A 25,174-nucleotide genomic window follows, 5' to 3' on the forward strand; every position below is an offset into this window, starting at 1 on the left:
TGGATCAATAAATCCTTCATAATGGCTAATGAGTTTGTAACAAATATGATGAAAATACTTAGTAGAGCCATCCATGTTCTTGAGATAGTTCATAATCTCATGGTGACAGTGGATACATTCACTCATACTAGAGATATTGCCATCCCAGTGTTGCAAGCAATAAGAAAGGCACCTAGACAGATATTGACACAAGAAGGGATAACAAGAGATGGACCAACTCCCAGCTTTTTACAGTGGTCAACTTTGCTTCAAATGAAAAACCTCCTTTTTGAAGACACTAATAGCAGGTGTAATCAAGTTGAAGACACCATCCATTCTATTAAAGACAAGGTATTTGAGGTGATGTACACCATTCTTGATAAGAAAATAGAAGTTGAAACAGATGTGGACATCCAAGAATTGGAGGCCAGGATAAAAGTCACCTTTCATGAAGAAGATGAGATGATCACAAAAAAACAATTGGACTGCATGTACGCCACTATGTTTCTGATAGACAAAACAAAAGAGCTTGAGCATGGATGGGAGATAACTCTTCTAGCAGCCTTTGATGAGGTTATTCACCTAGAGGAACGAATGAAGAATCTGCCAGAGATTCCGATGTCTGAAGTGGAAGGTATAATGTCCAGATTCATTGAATATGCCAAAAAGGAAAGAGGAAAAGGAAACAAAGTTCTAGAAGACATTTTGTTATGATCCTACTTGGCAATTTGTCGTCTCATTGGAGGATGCTTCCTCAAATTTTGTGCTGACACATGCTATTTTCTCATTGTTGTTTCATGATGATGATTATCTAGATAGGGTTTCATTTGTATCAAACCCTAATTAGGGTTTAGGTGGCAAGATATTGGCCCTTGATCTTCATTTGATCTCGGCCCTTCATTGTATTTGAGAGTCTTATATAAACTCCACTCATTTCATTTGTAATGGTTAGTAATGATAGAGAAATAGGCTAAATACTAGAATAGTGAATAGAGAGATAGAGATTTTAAGTGCCAAGAGAAAGACTTGAAGAATTGTTGTTGTTTGGCTATTGGATCAATAAAACATTGAAGTTATGGTGTTTTTATTCAATCTTTAAAGCCTATTGCATGGTTCTTTATCTTCTCAAGTCAATCTTTGATATTAGTTTAAGCATTTAGATTAAATGATGGAATGTTGCACTTGATGTATTGTGAAACTCGTTATCCATACCACTAGCTTCTTGCTGATTGTAAGTTAGCCTTGTGTGGTCAACTGGAACCTTTAGAGTTGTTTAAGTTCGATTATTGCTCAATCATTGATATGCATTCAACTAATAGTGTCTATGATTAGTAGTGACTTGAAAATCCCCAAACATCCTTAGAAGATTGCACTAGTTCTAGTGGAGTTGTTTGTGTATGGCGACGCTATAACTAGTTGAGTTTCACTTGTGTCATTCTTCATCCATTCATTTTTAGGATAGCTTAGAACATCTTTAAACCCCTATCTTTTGCCATTTTTTGATAATCATTCAATAGTGTTAGGAAGAAACTTCATCGCATATCATTCGCAAAGTCATTCGTGAAATCTTTTGTAACCATAAATGCCCCTTAATGAAACAACAATTACAACGACCAACAAAGCTTATCCACACGTAGTGACCCTACATTCATGAACCTTGAAGTATTCTCAAGTGGTCCTTAAGCTAATCTTCAGCATTTGAGAGATTTTGTTCAAGAGAGGATAAGATACTTTTGGGTATTTTATTTTGTGTCCGCATGTGCGTAAAAAACACATCAACACTCCCCATTGGTCTTGGGTTCGACTCCGAGGGTCCAGTTTACCCAATGTATGTTGTTTGCGGGCTATGGCATACACCCCCAAAGGATTAGTCTCGTCTGAACTCACCCCTCCCTCACCCCAACTTAGCAATAAGTAAACCAAGGTAATATAGGTTGGGAACTCGGCTGGGTCACGAGATATCTCTGAGTTACCAAAAAAAATAAAGTGACTTTAATGCTAACGAAGAATTAAAAGATGGGTCACTTTAGCTAAGTTTAAAATTTAAAAGAAAAGGAAAAAAGTTTCTAGAAGCTTCTTGAGAGGTTTACAAAAATGGCAGTTTGGGGCTCAATTGGATTATGCTTGGTTTATTATTTTCTTAGAACTTTGGGAGCTTCTAGCATTCAATTTAGCAAGCCCTAGGACGAAACCCCTTGGGTTTTGGTGGATTGGACAAAAAATCCCCAACTCCATCTATTGGTGGATTTATTTCAGAATTCACATTGTGCTTCAATGATTAGTTTGAGGAGTTATATGGGCTTCAAAGAGATTTACTTCTGCAGGTTGGCATTGGAAGATATATTTTATCTATGCTGACGAGTTTCATTTACAAATTTATGAAGATTTGTAGGCAAATGTAAATTTGTGAGTTTCTTGGAGATTTATTTGAAGATTAATGATTTTGGATGCATGCTACAGTAATCCATACTTGATACAGTAGTTTGTACAGCTACAGTGTCATGCTACAGTATTAGGTTAGTTTCAGTTTGTTCTCTAGGGTTTTAGATGAAGTCTATTGAAGTTTTGGGCATGAAATAATAACAGAATAAATTGATAGTAGCTGGGCAGTTATGGTGTAACTTTTATTTGTATTTCATTTCCAGCTCTTTACTAAATGACTGCAGCAGTCATCAAATATTCAGTAGCAGATTCAATGATATTTATATTGTAGTTGTGAACTGTTAAGTGTGCACCAGTCATGCACTAAGGTCTGATCAGGATTTTTGAAAGTTCTGGAGACTGACATACTTTATTGGCACTCAATGGCCATTCAAATATCTGTCCACATTGTTAATTTTAGATCAGACAGAGAGCAATCGCAGGAAAAACAAAAATAGGAACACAAAGAACATCAAGATACCCTGGGAAAACCTCTCTCTTGGAGGTGAAAAACCCAGCAATTAATCTCAGATCTCTATTAGGCAAATCAGCATGAGTCTTTTACAAAACACTTCAACACTTGAAGCACTCAGGTTAGGGTATATACGGCAATATCAGAACTTATCTGCAAGATATGAATGCTGATCAAGGACAGGAGATGTCTGCTGCAGGTTCGCTTCCCTGAAATGGGATTCGCTGTCCAATAGATGAAGTTCGCTGCCCTTGAGGACAGTTCGCTGTCTCTAGAAACTTGTTCGATGTCACTGCAAGAAGGTTCGCTATCTTTGGAAGCAATTCACTGATCATTGCTGAGTTCGCTGACCTTAGGAAGCAATTTGTCGATCACTGCTGAATTCGCTGAGTGAGGATGAGTTGAATTGGTAATGAATGGTTACAAATCAACTTGTATATATATGAGTCAATGCCGCTTAATAGGCCTTAGGTCGCCCTTATTGATTTTGGCGCCAAGAAGAATCAGACCTACAAGTTACATATAGGTCTTGTCTAATCACAATTACAAGTTACATATAGGTCATGTTTAATGACAAGTTACATATGACGCCCAATTAGGGCCAGACTTACACAAAGTCAAATTGAATCAATAATAAGCGTAAGGCCGACAGGCCACTTAATTGCCAAGAGTACTAGGTCGGCCCTAGAAGGGATCCGACCTAGCTACAAACATCAACACACATTTTACCAGCAGCAAGTCATTCATCCTGAGTTTAATTGGCATCTTTTAGAGTGGTATTGGAGCAGCTCCAGGTAGAAGGATGGGACGTGAATATTAAGACATTATCTATTGCAGCAATGTTCAGTTTCAGATGTGAGAAACCTGCACATATTTGTGTGGAGTTTAGAATATACTTGACTGGAAACCAGGTTTTCTGAGCAATAACCAATCTGCTGTTATCATTAAAGGTCAGAACTAAATTTATATTCATTTATTATCAGATAATTGCAGCAGTTGGTCACTGTGTTATCTTATTTCCAGTCAATACATATATTTTCTGTTACTTGCCATACTTACATCATAGTTTGAATGTTATTTGTAAGTGTTTTTAATTGGAAGCACAGACCACCAAGCGCCTGCAACCTGAAACTTAAACTCTGTATGCAAGTAAACTATTTGACAAAATGACAGTGGAGTAGAAGGACAAAGTTAGGAAATATTTGTGTGGGATTTACAATGAATGTATTGTAATGCATTTATTTTCCATTTTAATCAGAAATCAGATTCAATCAAAGAACACCATATTCCAACAAGACGTAAACTGTTTGATAAAATTACCAGAGGGAAAAAGGTGCAAAAATTTTAGTAGTAACAAGGGTGGCCTCTTACATCTTATGTGAAGTGACTCACCCAATAACTTGCCACTGAGGTTGTGCAAAACAACTCACAACATTTTTTCCTCATATCTTGCCAATTCCCTACAATTTTTCCATAAAAACTTGCCGAAATGAATATAAAGTTTTTTTAATCTAAAGTTAAAAACCTTAGTCAATTTTCATTTTTACATTTTCTAGAACAAACAGTGCAGCAAGCATGGCATTGGTGACTGATATCGATTTTTTTCCTTTCATTTGAATTTCTGCAATTTTGTCTTTCATTTATGTCCTTCCCTTGCTTGCAAATTGATTGAGGGATTGTCCCTGCCTATAGATTTGTTATGTTTATATTGAGTATTAATAATACTCAATATAAATATAAACAACCTACAAATTGGAAATTTCATAGTTTAGACTTCAATAAAATTTAAAGTTAGAAGACCAACCAATACAAGAGGCCATAACGGATAAATCCTTTCTATGCTAGAAGTGTCAATACATTGATAATGCTGAAAGTTTAAACGACCTACAGGCTGTAATTTTCACAGTTTAATATGCTTTCATTTAAAGTTAAAATTTAAATGACCAGCCAAGACATGAGACCATAATGGATAAACCGATTTTATGCTAAAAATGTTGATACATTGATACATGCTGAAAGTTTAAAGTGTTGATACATTGGTACATCCTAAAAGTTTAAATGACCTACAAGCTGTAATTTTCACGGTTTATAATCCTTTGATTTCTTTCTATGTTGAACCCTAAAAGTGTTGATTCAGAGATCAATAGAATGTCTGATGTGGAGATTATATGAAATTTGCAAATTTTGTTCCTAATACATATTGCAAGTTCAAAGGACATGCAAGCTTGAATTTTCATAGTTAATGACTCTGAAAATTCAAGCCTGCATGTTGCTAAAATTGCAATATTATGTTTGAACAAAATTTCAATTATATGACCCGCAAGCTTGAATTTTCACAATTATAATCATAAAAATTCAAGTCTGTGGATCATTTAAACTTTAAATTTGCAATATGATGATATTCTATTGATTTCTGAAACAACACTTTGAGCATAAAAATTCATATGTATTTAGAGGTTGAACTGGTTTCTTGGTCTATGAATATTTTACAAATTCAGTAATATGTGTTTTTGAAGAATTTTTTTTTAATTATGTATTTGCAAATATTTGATAAATTTGCCAAGTTATTGCCAAGTTTTCCCCCTGTTTTTGCCTAGTCCCAAGTTTTCAAATTTTGGGGTCTGCTAAGTTATTGCCAAGTCCAGGTTTTTCAACTATGACTAGAGGTACACTATATCCGTGAGACAATAGAAGCTTGAAAACATAATGACTAGAATCTTCTATGAGACTATGAGGATTTGCTAGTCATGAATTTGAGGCAGTATATCTTCTGTTTACAAGTACCGACATATTTGTAAGAAAGTATCAGCAAACAGACCTTTAAGTTAAAAATCAACAGTAATTTTCATTTACAACAAATAAAAAGACTACATCCAAAGTGAATATCTATGAATAATTCTAGTTTCAAAAAAAATTACACAAACTAAAATTCCTCTATAATGAGTATGATAAGAAAAGACTTTTCTTACCTCATTTTCTGCTTTGACATCCTTCACTAGAATCATTTCCAAAACCTCATTATTGCTCCCCAAGTTTGACGATAAGAAAGTATCCTGAATGTCATCAATGCCATTTTCATTAAGGCCTGAATATAAACTGGCATCATCACGTTCTTTGGAGATTGCAAAGTCTGAAATTTCATTGGGTGAATCACCATTATGCTCTTCATCAACCAAAGATGCTTCAGGAGTATCGATATCAGAATCATCGACATTAGACTCAGATGTAAAGTGAACATCCTCTGCTGCTGTCTTATGGTTAAATCTGCAAGAACGAATGTAAAGACAATCAAGTCCTCTCCTTTGGAATGTTTCAAGTCATTTCTCTCACATTTGTTAATAAAATGTCATTAAAAACCTGTCTATAGTATGGTATCCCATGAATGAAAGGAATCACGTTGCAGGTACTTTATATGTTTCTAAATAATGTGGAAACTTTAGTACAAATTAACAGAATACAGTTTTAGAATGTTAAATCAACATAGGGAGGAATCACATTGATTCATAAAATCTTAAAACTTGTAGATTTCAAGAATCAAAAATTAATTTCCACCTTTCTGCTTGCATAAATAAACAATTTTTTCCAGGAAGTATGAATATTATGAGTAAAATCAGAAAAATACTAAGTTACCGGTTCGGGTTCAGGATCGGGTTCAAGGATGCGAACCCGGTTCGTGGGTTCGAGCAAATTTTTTTGTTTTGCCTTTTGGGTTTGTCCACATATATATATATATATAAAGAAATATACAAAATTACAAATCTAAATACATTTAATAGTATGCTACTTCATCATTTGATCAATGCCACATGCCAATTGATAGTTCAGAATTTCAATAATATCATATTATGTCATATACTCATAAGCCATATAATATATATCAATGTATCATAGATTCATAGATGTCCAGGTTCACGATTATGAAAATCATTACAATTACAAAATTGACAATCAAAAATAATAATTGTCTTCTAACTTCAATGTTCATCAAACCTGGGTTCGCCCGAGTCCTGAAAAGGTTCACCCCAAGGGCCCTAGGTTCCCTATGGGTTCGTGAACACAAAACCATAAGGAACCCAAGGCCCCTGGGGTGAACCCTATCCGAAGCAGTCACGAACCAAATGCGAACCAAGACCCACTCAAACCCGGTCCGTGTTGGGGGCTTTAGACAGGCGAACCCAGTAACTTAGGGAAAATATGCTTGCAAAATAGAAATGGAACATTCACACAACCCAAGAATTTATCCTATAAATCTCATGAAGGAATAGTACAAGAAGTGGGTGCCACAATGGCTTCCCTCAACTCTCTTTGTCTCTCTACTATGATTCAAGAACAATAAAACTTGCTTCTATTTATTACTTTTTGGTGAAGCTCAGTGTTTTCCAAGCCCAAGGAGAAATTTCTTCAAATCTGGAAGTGGAAAAGTTGTTTTCATATCAAATCCTACAACCTACTCCAACAGTGACAAATTCACCAATTCCAATAGAGAAGTGAATGCATTTTCATTGATTTCATTAAGGGTTGTTTTCCCATTTGCCATGATCATGGAAAATTCACCACTATGGTTGCACTTTTTCCACCTTTTACAATTGGAAAATTTGCAAACACACAAAAACTACCTATTTCTATCTTCTGAATTTAATTTTTCTTTTCATATTCTTGTTTTTCTTTTCATATTCTTGTTCTTGTTGTGACATATTCACACATCGCCCCATTGCAAATGGGGACCCCCCACTTTTTCACTTTCTGGGTTAGTTTTCTTGGCTTAGTCTTTTAGGTTTGTGCTATTAATCTTTGCATGGGAGAGTTTCTAGAGAGCTCATTAGATTAAGATGAGTTAGAGTCCCAGGTCAAGTGCATTAGGGTTCCTTTATGAGGACCTTCCCTTGAGAGATTTCTTGCCTTAATTTGACGACGTTTTGTGCTCTTAGGCTTTGATGTGAGACAGACATATTTATCCTTTGGAGGCATCCATGGTCAAGTCTAAGCTTGAAGGTTTGACGAAATGGAGAGGAATTGGAGTGAAAAGATCAATTTCGCTCCTGACCTTTCCAAGGGTACAGGAACGAAATCCTTAGGAGCCTCTCTATTGCCTTTAAATCAAGTCAAACCCTTGTTTTGAACCCTCATCTAAGGTGAAGTTGACTTAAGTAATAACTTGAAGATGAATTTAAATAGGCTTTTGATCATGAACAATGAGGAATCTGAGTGAGAACACCAAATTCACTCCTGACCCTTCCAAAGGTACAGGAGCGAATTTTTCAAATAAGAGAATTCTTCCTTTAGTTTGGATGGATCCTTCCATTTCAATGCTTTGTTTGATGCAAATTCACTTGCCTATCCCTTTGGAGGAGTGTGATTATGAGTTTTAGACTTGGAAACTTGTCAAAGAGTGGAGAATTTGAGCTAGATTGTCAAATTCGCACCTGACCCTTCCAAAGGTACAGGAGCGAATTCTTCTAAGGCTCCCTCTTGGCTCCTATTTTGGACAAAACCTTCACTCTAAGGCTTGGATTGGAAAGAAATCAGCTTGAACTCGCCCTTGAGAATGAATTTGAGCAAGCCTGAACGTTAAACTTGAAGAAGATTGGAGAATTTGAGCTAGAATATCAAATTCACTCCTGACCCTTCCAAGGGTACAGGAGCGAATTCTTCTTAGACTCCCTTTTTGCTCATATTTTGGATAAAAATGTCACTCTAGGGCGTTGATTGGAGAAGGACTAACTTGAACTCACCTTAAGGGATGAATTTGAACACACTTAGACTTGAAGATTTGATGAGGAAGAGGGGAATTTGAGCCAAAAATTCAAATTCGCTCCTAACCCTTCCAAAGGTACAGGAGCGAATTTTCCTAAGACCCCTTTCTTGCCTCTTACTTGGATCCAAACTCACGCTTCTAAGGCTTGATTGGAGGAGAAATGATCTATCCATGCCCTTGAAACAAGATGAAACAAAGTTGAAAGATTAAGAAGTTTAGAATTTGAGCAATATTGTCAAATTCGCTCCTGACCCTTCCAAAGGTATAGGAGCGAATTTCCCTAAGATCCTCCCTTGCACCTAGTTTGGACCATAAACCTTGCTCCCATGGCGTAAATGAAAGAATGTTAATGCTTTGAAAGTGAATTGAAGAAGTTAAATGCACTTGGAACATGAAGAAATTGAGAATTTGAGGCTTAAAGGTCAAATTCGCTCCTGACCCTTCCAAGGGTACAGGAGCGAATTTTCTCGAAGGGTCATGTACCTTCCAAAGGTACCAAAGTGAAGTTCTTGAGTAGACCTAATTCTTCACCTAGAACATTGAATGGATGCCGCTTGGAGCAGATTTGAGGGCAAATTAGCATGATCTTAAAATGGAAAGACAAGTCTAAGGTGGAATGAAAGAAATGAGAGCTGAATTAAGAAATTCGCTCCTGACCCTTCCAAGGGTATAGGAGCAGAATCCTCCAAAGGACCTAATTACTCACTAAAGACATTGAATGGTTGTCATTTTGAGCAATAGTAAGAGCAAATTGACTTGAGCATGGCAAGAAAAGGATTCAAAAGTCAAGTCTAAGATAAAGCTAAGTGAAAAGGAGTGTGAATTGAGCCTAAAGGAGCAAATTCACTCCTAGCCATTCCAAAGGGTCCAGAGCAAACTTCTTCAAGAGACCTTGTACCTTGCTCAAACCCTTGAACCAACCTATTCCTAAGCAATTTTAAAGGCAAATGACTTGATTTTGATGAGGAAAAGGTTGAGAGATGAAGTTCTATGAAGGAGGAATTGAGCAAAATGCCAAATTCGCTCTTGACCCTTCCAAAGGGTCCAGAGCAAATTTTCTTAGAGGGTCGTGTACCTTCCAAAGGTACCCAAGCGAAATCTCTTCTAGGCCTTCCTAGGGCTCAAAATGATGATATCTTCGTATGAAAGAATTGGAATCTAAGACTATAATGACAAGGGGAAGGAAATTAGTAGATTGAACAAGGACAATAAGCATGCTCTTTCCTTCCAATTTCAAGCTAAAATTGATTTAAGTATTTTCTTATTGATGGTTTGAAGTGAGAAATATCATGTATACTTAATCATCTTTTGTTGGTTTTGCAGATCAACAAGATCCAGTTGAAGGGAGATTAGGCCAGGACGAGGAGGACCTCTTCAAGCTTCATCTTCATTAAGGAAGCCTCGAATGCATGGAAGAAAAATCAAGATCACAAGATATCAGAAAAAGGATCTTACAAGCACTTCAAAGAGAGATGAGCTTCCAAAGAAGAAGGAATGACTTGACCGTGAAGAGGCCTCATCAAACGCAAGAGAGTCAAGGAAAGGTACACCATTCATCAAGTACATCAAAGACGAAGGAGGATTAACCAAGGTCAATGCAAGGGTACGTTGAAGAAGCAAATAGTTTCAGAAGAGTTAATCAAAGTTAGCTTCTCATCATCATCATATTGAATATCAAGAGATACAACATTTCTTGACCAAGCAAATGCCAAACAAGATGGCATCCCAATCACTATTCCTCCAATCAGAAGGGTCCACATCAGCATGTCCAGATTCGATGAATCACGCTTATGCATGAAGGCACAAACTCTGATGTCCCTACCCCTGTTTCCTATTGGTTCTCATGCATTGAATGTAATTTTCTCATTGGCTAAAGGGTTTTGTTGTAACAAACCCTAATTAGGGTTTTCATCTTGTAATACCAGCCATTGATTGTAAATCAATCTGAGCCATTGAAATGTAAAGAGCTCTCTGTATAAGGCTCTAGCTCTTCATTTGTAAAGGTTAATAGAGGTTAGAATAGCTAATAGTCAATAGTGAATAGCTAGTAGAAAAGAAATAGTGAATAGAATAGCAATTAGAGTAGAGTAGGAGGAGAAGGCAACAGATTGTTGCCCAAAATTGTAAATAAACTTCATTTTTCATTGAAGTTAAGGTGAAATGTGTTGTTTCTTGCAATATGCATGGTTTCTTGTAGGATCTTCATATTAGATGGTAGATGATTAGATTGAATGAAGGAAATTGTTGAATGTACTCATGTGGAATCCACCTAGTCCATACCACTAGCATCTCACTGATTGTAAGTGCACCTTGTGTGGTCAACTGGCATTAAAGAGCTTAATTTCAAATTGTTATACGTCCATTGTTCATGCATTAACTTGGATGGTGATCAATATTTGATGGAAATGATTTGAACATATCTAAAACATCCCTTAGAAGATTGCACTGAGCTGGTTGCGAATTGTTCGGTCTGATGGTGAGACCTAGCCCAGTAGGACTCCACCTAGTCATTCATCCATCTTCTTACATTCTAGGTCCTAGAGTAGATTCCCTAAACCCTCAATCTTTTGCTCTTTTTTATCTCCCGGTGAGTAGATAGGATATAAGTTCCAGCATATCAAAGCATTCAGGCAATCAAATGTAAGTCCCTTTGTGATTCCAGCATAATCACATCAAATCAATTGTGCTTATCCACACATAGAGACCCTACATACCAAAACCTTGGAGTTATTTCAATTGATCCTTAGGCAAATCTTCAACATTCGAATAACTTTGTTCAAGAGAGGATAAGATACCTTGGTATTTTATTCTGTGTTCGCATGTGCATAAAAAACCTAAGTTACCGGGTTCACCCCTGGGACGCCCTGGTACGGGTCCGGGTTCGACCGGGTCCGTGGTACGGGTCCAGTTCGACCTGGGTTCGACCAGGTTCGACCCGGGTCGAACCCAGTCGAACCCGGGGTCGAACCCAATCGAACCCAGGCGAACCCCGGCGGCTGGGCGGCCCGTAAAGCTAAAAAACAAACCAAATTTTATTTTTTTTTCAGTTCCGCCTATTAAAAAGTGAAAATCATAACCTAAAAAACACTTCTAAAACACTTTATTGACACATTTCACCTCATTTGTGTTGCAAACAAATTTTTTATGAGAGCAGGTTGAAGAAAGTTTGAAGAAAATTTGGCTTCCAAGATCAAAGAGGAGGAGTTGAAGACTGATTTTAGAAGCTTCAACAAGTGTTGCAGCATCATTTCCATACATTTTCAAGCTTCCATTGGCTACAAGAGGTAGGTTTTTAAACATTTTTTTCCAACTTTTTTTGTTTCACAAATTTTCAAACATGAAACTTGAATTTTTTTTCATTATTTAGTTTTTGTTTTTGAATATGTTTATTTTATTTCTTACCATAGGAACTAGAATGGCATCTACATCTTCCTCCATTGGCAATGAACAAATAATTGCAAAACAAAGAAATGATCCAAATTCTCCCTTATGGAAATATGTGGACATTATAAAACAACTTCCGGGAGGTGGGGGATTCCGTTGGAAATGCCATGGATGTGATATTGAACGTAATAGTTCATATTATCGGGTGGTAGGCCATTTGTGTGGAATAAAAGGAAGAGGCATCAAAAAATGCCCTGGAAAAAATGGTAAACCTATACCAGATGAGATAGTGATGAAATATATTAGGGAGCATGAGGCGGCAGAAGAGAGGGAAGCCCGTAGATTGAACCAAACCGCATCAAAGAAAACAAGGGGAATGCAAGGCCCTTCTAATCCCAGTATTGTAGTAGAAGACCACCCCTTCTTTGCCACAAATGAACCTCAAAGTGAACCACCCTTGACACGTAAAAGAACAAAGGGGCCTTTAGAAACCGCATTCCAAAATGAGAGTAGAGACAATGCTGATCAAGATATAGTAAGGTGCATTTATGCAAATGGGTTGTCATTCAATGTTGTTCGCTCCCCATATTGGAAGCAAATGATAAAAAGTGTTAATGAGGCACCAAGAGGGTATAAGGGCCCCAGTTATGAGAAGGTACGTGGAACATTATTGGAGAAAGAGGTGAAGAGGGTTGAAGATGCATTGAAACCCATAAGGGATTCATGGGTTGAGACAGGTGTAACAATTGTTTCAGATGGGTGGAAAGATGCTAAAAACCGTCCCTTGATCAATGTCATAGCAGTGTCCCCTAAAGGGGCAATGTTTTTGAGAGCTGTGGATTGTGAGGGCCAAATAAAAGATGGCCAATTTATTGCAGAAATTCTCATCTCTGCCATTGAGTCTGTGGGACCTCGCAATGTTGTCCAAGTCATAACGGACAATGCAAAAAATTGTAGAGCTGCTGGTTTGTTGGTTGAGCAACGCTATGATCACATCTTTTGGACACTTTGTGCGGTACATTCACTCAATCTTATGCTACAAAGGATTGGGCAAAAAATAAAATGGATCAGAGATGTGTATGCAAAGGCTGAGGACATCCAGATGTTCATCACAAACCACCACATGTCTCAAGGGATTTTTAGAACCTATTCAAATTTGGAGCTATTGAAGGTAAGTGAAATAGTAATTTAATTTTACATTTTCTGATTTTTTTGAATTTTCAATGTTAATAATATCATTGTGTAAGCTATATTGTGTATTCTTCTTTAAAGTTTGGCTTTATTTTTTAATCATTTGGCATTAATTTGTGTTATAGGTTGCTGAGACCCGTTTTGCATCAAACACAATCGTCTTAAGACGACTTGTGAAAGTTAGAGTGGCACTATGCAATATGGTGATCAGCACCAATTGGACTGTATGGAAGCAAAGTAGCACTGAGAGGGCAGAAAAAATTAGGGATAGAATATTGAATGAGAAATGGTGGGATCTTGTTACATATCTCCTAAGTATCACTGAGCCCATCATGAGCATGATTCGCTATACAGACATGGATAGGCCTTGCATAGGTGAGATTTATGATGGCATTGATTCAATGCTTGAAAAAATAAAGGTCACTATAAATGAAAAAGAGAATGATCCTCAGGAGAAATTCTTCAAAGAACTGGAAGTAATTATTGTAGAGAGGTGGAATAAGATGACCACTCCTTTGCACCTTCTTGCCTATGCCTTGACACCTAAGTACTATAGCAATCAGTTTCTTGATAAACCAGGAAGGATTCCACCATGGAGAGATCTAGAAGTATCTGATGGGTATAAGGCAGCATTTCTTAGACTATATCCCGATGATGATTTGCGAGATGTTGTTACAAATGAGTTCATAGAATTCGCAAATGGGAATGGTCTAAGTGTTGATGCACTTCGTCATAGATCCAAGAAAGATGCTCATAGCTGGTGGTACTTCCATGGCACATGCTTCCAACACCTACAACCCCTCGCTATAAAAGTTTTATCACAAGTAAGTTTAATTAATTAAAATTTTAAATTTACAAGTTTTAGTTTATTTATAGTTTACTTTGTCTTCATAGGTTGCTAGTAATTTTATTTTTATTAATGTATAACTTTAATTGTTTACTTTGTCTTCATAGGTTGCTAGTTCATCTGCTTCAGAAAGAAATTGGAGCACATACTCTTTCATCCACTCAGTAAAGTGCAATAGGCTGCTATCAAAAAGAGCGGAGAATTTAGTATATGTGCATTCCAACCTACGTCTTCTTTCACACAAACAACATGACTACACACAAGGGGAAACAAAGATGTGGGATATAGAGCCAGAGCATACTGATTTGGATGCTCCTGCTTCTCAGCTTCTTGCATTGACACTTGATGACTCGGAAATTGAGCCAACTTATAGTGCAAGTGCAAGTGGCATTGGCTCATGTAATGTCAATGTCAATGAGGAGGAGGAGGAGGAGGAGGAGGATGAAGAATTAGATGATCCATTTGATGATTAAACTTTAAGTTTAAATTGTTGAAAGTTGAAACAATGATACTTGAATATTTTGTCATTTTGATATTAAACTTGATGTATATGATGCTATTATCAATTATGGTATGATCATGATGCTATGATTACAAGTTTATGTTTGTTTTGTTGTTCATATGATGCTATGTGACATGCATATTTTAATTCATGCTTATAGGCTTCACAAATATCAAAATATATATATATATAAAAAAAATTTACATGTTTTTGTACTAACGAACCCAAACCCCTTTTCAAAATTTTGCCGTACCGGCATACCGGGTTCTTCGAACCCGAACTGGAACCCAAACCCGAACCGGCAACTTAGTAAAAAACGCATCAACAGTTCCCAAAGTTCAATTTACAATTTCTCATCTTTACAGATCACACCTCCCTTCTTAGGAGGCTTTTGGTCCTACATAAACATAACGATACACTAAGTGAGGGAATAGTTCTCCCACGCCTTCTTTGGAATATCATTTGGCTTGGCTGATGCTTTGATCTAAGTCTTTTTTTCTGCAATTCTTGGACTCTATTCCTAGTTTCCTTTGAGCTTTTTGATTTTCCCAAAACTACATCTTCTCTAAGTATGGTTCTCCATTTCACAACAAAGTCTTCTAGAGGGGGTAGCACCCATTCTTCTTCTTCAACAAAGAGGAAAGCTGCAAGTAATGGCATTGTACAACTAAGTGCATCTTCACAAAAGGAGGTAGAGCAATGGCCTCCAAAATAGCAAAAGGTCCATATCATAGTGGCTTGATTTTCTTAGCTTGTTCCTGTATGTTGAATTATCGTCATTGATGTCAAAGTGCATTTCATGACATATTTGATGGAGGTTTAGCTTGTGCCAAATTTATGGCACTATTATCGAGATGTCATCAAGCAGGGAGAAGATAAATTGCATATCTATTGTTGACTTCAAATTTGCAAAATAATTATTTATTGTTGTGGCCAACCCCCTCTTGGGCCGACCCATTTATGGAACCAAAAATGTATTTAAATATTTGAAAATTGTGGGTTTAATCATTTATTGTCGTAAGCTACCTTCTTCATGGCGTGAGTATTTGGGTGATTGATATCAAATGTTTTGCAAAAACTATATGGACGCCATGTTTAAGTTTAACTACCAATTTGTCTATGGTCTGATCTAATTAAGTTTGAGGCAAGAGAACTATTTTGGCATAAGGGAAAAGGAAACGGGTCGGGATGCTCGAAGCATTCGATTGGGCGAATGAAGGAATTATATTACTGATTTTTAATTATGTGTTGTTGAGCGCCATTTCTTGTGATGAAACGTGGAATCTCAGAGAAGATTATAAGTGTCATTTCTTGTGATGAAACGTGGAATCTTAGAGATAAGAACAACTCTATTTTTCACTACTACAAACATACAAGAATATTAGGTTGGAGCCATTAGGAATATCTTCAGGCTGCTACATGGGAACTTGTGACTACAAACAGACTCATAGAACAGGATTCAGGTGTTATATTACCCTTGGACAGAATCTTGAAGAAATTGTTGCTGGTTATGTAATGATTTCTCTGCAAGAGCTACCAAATGAGCAAGATATTCACATTCTTGGCTGTTGTTAAACACTAAGACCAGTATATTGGTTGCTGCTGAGTATATCTTAACTGCTGCAATCCATTTCCTGATTATTATATGTGATTTTGAGCATTGGAATTTGAAGGTCAACAATTTATGTTTCATGTTTACCGCTACAGCTGATAAATTAAATACAAGAAATAATAACATACGTGACAATGCATACCAGACACGGCAGTAAAATATATCTGTTGGCAACAATGCAGCAAACTGAGGGGGGGGGTGAATCAATTTGCACAAAAACTTTCTGCACCTTAAACCACAAATCAGATCTGATAATTAACAGTTAAAGCATGAAACAACACCACATCAATATCACACGCAACACCAAGATTTTTTACGTGGAAAACCCCGTTAAGGGAAAAACCACGGTGGGAACCTACCCACAATGAGATAATACCCTGTTAGGAGTAAATGTAAATATTACAATGGGGAATGCACATGCATTCAGACACATTGCCTAGAGCTCATTGCTCAAAATAAGAAACCCAAAAAGGCTACAAACTTTAGGGAATGCTCACTGTCTTACAGGAGGTCTCACTGACTTACAAAATTATTTAGACAACAATCTGGATTACATGAATTGTGAGAATAGCATCTCTATATGCCTGAGTATAGTTCGGTTAAGCACTTTGCTTTGCAACACTTCTCTTCTCTCGTTCACACTCCCAAAAGATCAAATCACTTGTTCGCACATAAAACTCGATCATACCTACTCTCAAAGATCGTAGAAATACATCTTACGTGATTATTATATTCATTTATACAAGTCATCAACCTATATTACAAGGTCAGCTAAACCCTCAATACAAATAACAAAATAATATCCTGACACGCTACAACAATACATGCAGACCAAAACAATGTCGGCTAAGACATAGTCTGGACCCAAATCAATACCGCAAACGCGCAACACCTCCAACAATTACGTCTTGATCATCTGCAACACACTACAACCACCAAGAATGTCACATAACACGAAGAACATCACCAAATAAAGAAAATCTTCAATAACGCACACAATAATCAATGCGGACCACCAATACGCATAGAACATGATCTAGAAACATTCACAAGCAATGTGAATTGCACCACAACAACCGCAACAACTCGGATCATCATCATCTCTCTACCGGAGCTCAAGAACATCAACATAATTGGCTGTCAACCTAAAAAATTGGCTTGTGGATTTCCAAATCATGAACCAGTCGAACTAAGGACACACATCAACGTCCAAAATACATCCCATACATCCACAACTAAAGATATGGCGATTCTGGAGCAATACAAAGCACAAACTAGAATACCAAATAACACGAACAACTGAATAACATCATCAATACCGGATATCATAACTTGATCAAAACATCATGCGGACCTCTGCAAATGGGAATAAACCATCTACAGACAACATACCAGAAACCCTTTAATCTACATCAGCTCATTTGCAAAACAAACTCATCCAGCCAAACTGCAACACTGGAATACAGAAGAAAATGTCGACATCGATGACAACACATTAACCAATATCCAACAATATCCGCACATGCAATTCTTACAGAGAAGAAGACCAAAGATGATCGGCCAAGGATTACAATAGATTCGACTATACCGTAATACCTTCTTTGACGGTACACAATGTATTTAAAGAACCCAATGGTTGCCGAGAGGTACAACCCACATAATACAATTAATTAATACACTGTCGGGTAACCAAAATTAACAAACATAGCAATAAGCATTTTCTGCCAACTACATAGAACATTGTCAAGTTGATGGATTCTGACTGCAATAGTGACATGAAAGAACATAGCAGACTATGGCAAACACTCTGAGAATTCAGACAATGATAAACCCTAGGACACTAGAGCCCCGTGCTAGTGTCAAGACTCTTTTGCCCCAATTTTTGGTGACATGTACCCAAATATTTGCTGATCCCATTCCTGCTCACAATATCTGCATTTTCAGCTTTCAGACACTAACACCTAACACTTTAGTCCTACCAAGTCAACTCCAGATTTTAGCATCAGGTTTCTCTCTATATCTCATTTCCAAATCTGCCCTCTAATACTGTCCTTCTGTTTTGTATTTTCTGCATTCTGTTAAACTTGTTCAATTTAGCCTTCTTTCACCTAGTTCATTTCACACACTCAACCAATCGTCAGCCACTAACAACAAAAAAAAGAGGGTGAATCTAGGCAGCTTGGCTCTTCGTGACAACAGCCAAGCCCATTCATTTCTCAGTTCTCACTAATGTTGTATGTGAGAAAGATTGACCTAGGTTAATGCCCATGTTAGTAACTTAGTCTAGGGTTGCTTTTACCATATTACACAAGCTAATCTTGAGGTGAAGGCAGTTGTTGTAGTGGAGGAAGAGGAGAGAGCACAAGCATATCCCTTGGATGTTGATGTCACTGACAAACAGGCAAATATCATGGCTACATTAACATCAAGGATTTATCTTTGACTCCACAAGACTAACCATGGAGCTATAGATGTCAGGTCAAGTGATACAAACTCCTCTCAGCCATAATTATACTTTTGATTTTTGTTTTTGATGCCATGGATTTTATAATCCATAAATATTGTATACCTGAAACATTTAAGAATATTTATATATTTAAAATGTTGTTTCCTTCAACTCAAATCTGCTTTTGTACTCACTTGATCAATTTATACTTGTGTATGTGATCAAAGTAGCTTCTATTTGATTAGTTTATTACTATGTTACCAGTTCTTGCTCGAAACCCCCTAGATCTAGGTGTGATCCACTTCCAATTCGGATTTTGATGCAATTTGGTAGGGGATACAACCAAGATGTTGTTTTTGCCCTATGAGTTCATCCCAAACAAACACAGGTGAACCCACTTCAAATTCAACAATTTGACAAATTTCAAAACCTACGGCAATTTGGTCATTTGCTCTAAAAAGAAATTTATTTGTTAATTGATCCCTCATCATTTTACTCCTCTCGCATAGTACACCATCCTTACACAGTTCCTGGCCATTGTTCGTCATTTCAGTCCATGTGATCGACCTAGCTTTTCAATCTTAGCTATAATGCCAAAAGGAAGAAAAGGCCAATGTGAGCGTTCTATTTTTCTTTCAATCTTTGTTTGGGTAGAGTATTTTAATGGGTTAAAGTAATGCAAACTCCCTTGTCATAAATATTGTATGGGGTGGACTACATGCACTCCCCACTCATTTGAATGTACTTTGAGCTCCTTGAATTGAATCTACACCTTTTATGTTTGGAAATTTGCTCTGATGCATACATTTTAATTATGCTATGCTCATGTGCGGAGACTATCAATATATTTTATCTAGAAGGATGCATATATTTTAATGTATTTATTATTATATAATTGGTTTGGAGCTTCAATAGCTTCTATGTAAAATTGTTATATATTTTTAAAATTATTAAGTTTAAACTATTAAAGTAGTTTTTTACTTGTTTAGGAAAGCTTTTTAATGGTTTAAAATTTTAAATAAAAACATTTTGAGAATGTAAAGGGAATTTGGATTGAAGGAAGGTGAAGTATGTGTATGTGTATGATTTTTACATGTTTTTGTATGGACACGCCCAAAATGAACCCAACCGATGAACCCAAAAGGAGATCAAAAACTTCAGTTTATTATGTCTTTAAGGTTGATTTAGTGAAGGGTGCACAGTAAAAGCTTTGAGTCCTTAAAAAATATCTATATTTCATGTTTTTTTTTCAAATTGCCGAGTCCAAGTCGAGAATCTACCAGTTGAGCTTGCGCCAAGTCTGAGTCTTGTAACTACGAGTATGAGGATATTGTGGATAATTTGATCACTGCCCTTGTAAACCACAAGGGAGATAGTTGCGAGAGAAGGAAATGGCTTCCTCTTCTAGATTTTCTTCTCATATTGGATTCTAAATGTTAAATCTCTTATCTATCTTTATTTTAAGTGTTATATTACATATTTCTCGCTTCCTTTCTTTCCATTACAAGCTACTTCATCTATCAATCAATTAAGAAAGTACAAGAATTAAAACCATAGCATTTGTTCATGATGCAGGAGCATCCATGGTCTAGGAGCTATCCTCATCAAACCAAAAACATGTTTATTTATAATTTCCTAAGGTTTTGTTGATTAATCTGGTAAAGGAAATAAAAGTGTTATAAAAGGCCAATATTTGATTAAATATTTGTGGCCAGAGTTCCGGAAGCAAGTTGACTAGGTATCATATTCCACTTCAAACATGGAATATTTCTTTCTGGGCAAAATATTTTGGGAGTTACCATTTGAGAGCATCCATAATTTCCCTCCTAAATGATAGTTATTCAAATAGGCGACAAGGAGGAGTTATGGGTCTGTTTCTATTTTGGGGTCCTGTTGAATGGAATGGGTCGCCTAGTTGATCGATATTATTGGTAGGTTTGGAAGTGAGTTGGAAAAACATCTATTGACATTTAATGCAATTTCTAATTGGAAAACAGGCTTCCCTCTTGGTTTTGGTGTACTCTTTAGTCCGGGGTTACCAAACCACAGTTTGAAGTAACTCATGTGGAGTTTGGCCACTTCAACTTCCATTCTTTCATTTCCAGACTTAGAGTTTTTGAGGGTTTAAAGGTGAAGAAGTAGGGAAGGGAGGAAAAATCAAATTTTGGAATGGTATTCAAGGTATTCAATAGGCTCAGAAATTGTAATCAAGCTCATGTTTTTGTTTTCAATAAAAAATTCTATGTTTGGTCTTGCCTATATTTTAAATCAGATTTCTTGTGAGCTTGCTGATTATTATAATGGAGGTTTGAAGGGAGAGAATCCCTTTGCATCAGTTCATAACAGCAATTAAGAGTTGTATATGATTCTCACTTAAGTAAAAGAACAACATATTGCTGTGCAGTAGTGTTTGCGTTATGGACAAGTGTGAAATGTTGGTGGTAGCAATAGAAAGGGTGCAAAAACATATATATGCATGATGGTAAGCATGTTTGACATTGCATAAAGCTGTAGAAAGCATCGAATTGCACCCCTAGATTGTTATTTCTATAGCATAGGACTTGGGAAAAGCACATAGGGAAAAGAAAAATTTATGGTGGTGAATCATGCAGTAGTATATCTGTGCCAATTATCGATTAATCATGATGAACATTCTTCACTGCATTAATGAATATTGAATACACAACTAATCTTTGTGCCCAACAAATAAAATAGAATTCACAATATAAGAGTTGTATATGATTCACAATATAACAGCAATTAAGAGTTGTATATGATTCTCACTTAAGTAAAAGAACAACATATTGCTGTGCAGTAGTGTTTGCGTTATGGACAAGTGTGACATGTTGGTGGTAGCAATAGAAAGGGTGCAAAAACATATATATGCATGATGGTAAGCATGTTTGACATTGCATAAAGCTGTAGAAAGCATCGAATTGCACCCCTAGATTGTTATTTCTATAGCATAGGACTTGGGAAAAGCACATAGGGAAAAGAAAAATTTATGGTGGTGAATCATGCAGTAGTATATCTGTGCCAATTATCGATTAATCATGATGAACATTCTTCACTGCATTAATGAATATTGAATACACAACTAATCTTTGTGCCCAACAAATAAAATAGAATTCACAATATAAGAGTTGTATATGATTCACAATATAACAGCAATTAAGAGTTGTATATGATTCTCACTTAAGTAAAAGAACAACATATTGCTGTGCAGTAGTGTTTGCGTTATGGACAAGTGTGACATGTTGGTGGTAGCAATAGAAAGGGTGCAAAAACATATATATGCATGATGGTAAGCATGTTTGACATTGCATAAAGCTGTAGAAAGCATCGAATTGCACCCCTAGATTGTTATTTCTATAGCATAGGACTTGGGAAAAGCACATAGGGCAAAGAAAAATTTATGGTGGTGAATCATGCAGTAGTATATCTGTGCCAATTATCGATTAATCATGATGAACATTCTTCACTGCATTAATGAATATTGAATACACAACTAATCTTTGTGCCCAACAAATAAAATAGAATTCACAATATAAGAGTTGTATATGATTCACAATATAACAGCAATTAAGAGTTGTATATGATTCTCACTTAAGTAAAAGAACAACATATTGCTGTGCAGTAGTGTTTGCGTTATGGACAAGTGTGACATGTTGGTGGTAGCAATAGAAAGGGTGCAAAAACATATATATGCATGATGGTAAGCATGTTTGACATTGCATAAAGCTGTAGAAAGCATCGAATTGCACCCCTAGATTGTTATTTCTATAGCATAGGACTTGGGAAAAGCACGTAGGGAAAAGAAAAATTTATGGTGGTGAATCATGCAGTAGTATATCTGTGCCAATTATTGATTAATCATGATGAACATTCTTCACTGCATTAATGAATATTGAATACACAACTAATCTTTGTGCCCAACAAATAAAATAGAATTCACAATATAAGAGTTGTATATGATTCACAATATAACAGCAATTAAGAGTTGTATATGATTCTCACTTAAGTAAAAGAACAACATATTGCTGTGCAGTAGTGTTTGCGTTATGGACAAGTGTGACATGTTGGTGGTAGCAATAGAAAGGGTGCAAAAACATATATATGCATGATGGTAAGCATGTTTGACATTGCATAAAGCTGTAGAAAGCATCGAATTGCACCCCTAGATTGTTATTTCTATAGCATAGGACTTGGGAAAAGCACATAGGGAAAAGAAAAATTTATGGTGGTGAATCATGCAGTAGTATATCTGTGCCAATTATCGATTAATCATGATGAACATTCTTCACTGCATTAATGAATATTGAATACACAACTAATCTTTGTGCCCAACAAATAAAATAGAATTCACAATATAAAACCCTGCCATGGTGATTTGATTGGATTAATCAAGATCTCCTAATAGAAAAAGAAATAGAATCAATACACTGACTTACAAATCTGCCAAAGGCACCATGCCAAAACCAAAATAATCATCAACTTCAAATGCACGTGATTCAACAAGTGTTTTGGCTGCAAAATATTGTTCAACAGAAAACCAATCTCTTCGAAATTCAGACGGATATGAAACAGTAAGGGGGGCAATAGACTCCTCCCAATCTTCTCTGAGAAATTGCATATCTTCGTTCACCACCTGCTCAATTATGTCAAAAAAACATTCAGAGCACATCAAAAATATCAAATGTTACGTATCCTAAATATGATATAAGAGTTGGAAGTACCAGTTCTAAGAGAGAAAAGAATTTAGTTTTCAAATGTTTTGAAGATGAGATAAATTTCATTACATGTAAGTTTGTAGGAAGTGTTAAATTAAACAATCTTTCATCTAAGATATTTAAACAAAAAATTTCACTCTATGACTTTCACCATAGTTGGAAATATGTGAATTGTGAAATCCTAAATCCAACTAAAATATTTAGAAAAGCAAGGATTTGTGTCATACATTTTGATACTAGCTATAATGTAATTTCAAATGTTTTGATAAATGAAACATCTTGTGATTCAAATTTCTAAACAAAACATGTATGATTCAATGATAGAATGTTCAACTAAACTAAGAATCATTAAATCTTGATATAAATAAAGCCTAGCATTGACAACAAACCTTTACGTGGTTTAAATAGTCTAACATATCATCACTGATAATTTTTAAGTTTTATCTACAACTGAAAGTCATTCATTAAAATCAGATTAAAACTTTGGCACTTCAGATATAGAGATACTATTATGTGAATTGAATGTAGATTATCTAAATGTGCATTCCCCAAAAGACCATTCTCCCTGGAGACACAACACAACATGTATAATTCAATGATAGAATGTTCAACTAAACTAAGAACCATTAAATCTTGATATAAATAAAGCCTAGCATTGACAACAAACCTTTACGTGGTTTAAATAGTCTAACATATCATCACTGATAATTTTTAAGTTTTATCTACAACTGAAAGTCATTCATTAAAATCAGATTAAAACTTTGGCACTTCAGATATAGAGATACTATTATGTGAATTGAATGTAGATTATCTAAATGTGCATTCCCCAAAAGACCATTCTCCCTGGAGACACATTCCCTACCAAAAATGACCCCATCCCCCATAGGGACGATTCAGAAACGCAGGACGAGCAGCAACCATCCCCACCCTGTCCCCTATTTTGCGAAAAATGGGAAATGTGCCTGTATGCACAATTGTTTTTAGGGGATGCTTGGGTATGTTAGGGGATGGCAAACCGTCCCCAAGGCAACCAAGGGACATCTAGACATTACTCAACTATCCCAGGGATGGCTAGCCATCCACCAAAGTACCCAAGCACATTAAGTTACTTTTTCTTTTTTGAACTTACAACCTTTCAATGCCTGTTTGGTTTATGACATGCCCTTGTAAGATTTACTAAATTATAAGTCTGAAGATCAATGATTAATCATGATCACAAAATATACAATATACATATCCCATGTTGCAGATCTCTGCATCTTGACAATTGAAGTCACATTCAAGGATTATCTTGTTTCATACATTACACAGCTTGTTTAGTATACAAGGAATGCCACAGAAAAAGTTGGCATGCTACAGTCATTATATTGTTGACTACGAGTTAAGTAATAGTTGGCAAGAATTGCCACTTTCATTGGAACAATCCCATCTACTAGCATCCCAACTGAGGTCAAACTGGAAAATAACCAATTATCTTTTTACTTAACTATTCCTCTTTGTTAATGTGTTTGACATGTCTGTATTAACTCATGCTCATATATATATGCATATATAAACAACACATAATTTGTATTTAATTACCAATGCTCAAAAAGGTTCTATAATGTCTATGATGAATGCCTAAGCAATATTATCATATGAACATTTAAAATTTCCTTATATTTTATATGTTTCCTAATTTTTAATAGCTATCCCCTAAAAAATGGCCTTAAAAACACCTGTCATAGAAATGCATCCCCCATCCTAGAAACTTGGGGGAGGATAGCCAAAAAACTTTACATAGAACTAATATCTAGAAGATTATCCCCATTAACTTCATGTATAATAAATTTCTT

At 36.1% G+C, this 25,174-nt stretch overlaps 1 protein-coding gene across 1 annotated transcript in view; it reads right to left on the reverse strand.

The window, feature by feature from the left end:
• The window catches only part of LOC131038599 (ribosomal lysine N-methyltransferase 3), a 75,628-nt gene that overhangs the window by 47,036 nt on the left and 3,418 nt on the right, over positions 1-25,174 (reverse strand). Inside the window, exons 2-3 of the mRNA XM_057971086.2 lie at positions 23,061-23,257; positions 5,842-6,136 (exon numbers count right to left, since the gene is read on the reverse strand). Coding sequence (XP_057827069.1) covers positions 5,842-6,136; positions 23,061-23,257 — 492 coding nt within the window. The remainder of the gene's footprint in view (positions 1-5,841; positions 6,137-23,060; positions 23,258-25,174) is intronic.

Source organism: Cryptomeria japonica, chromosome 3, assembly GCF_030272615.1.
Source record: "Cryptomeria japonica chromosome 3, Sugi_1.0, whole genome shotgun sequence".
NCBI lineage: Eukaryota > Viridiplantae > Streptophyta > Pinopsida > Cupressales > Cupressaceae > Cryptomeria > Cryptomeria japonica.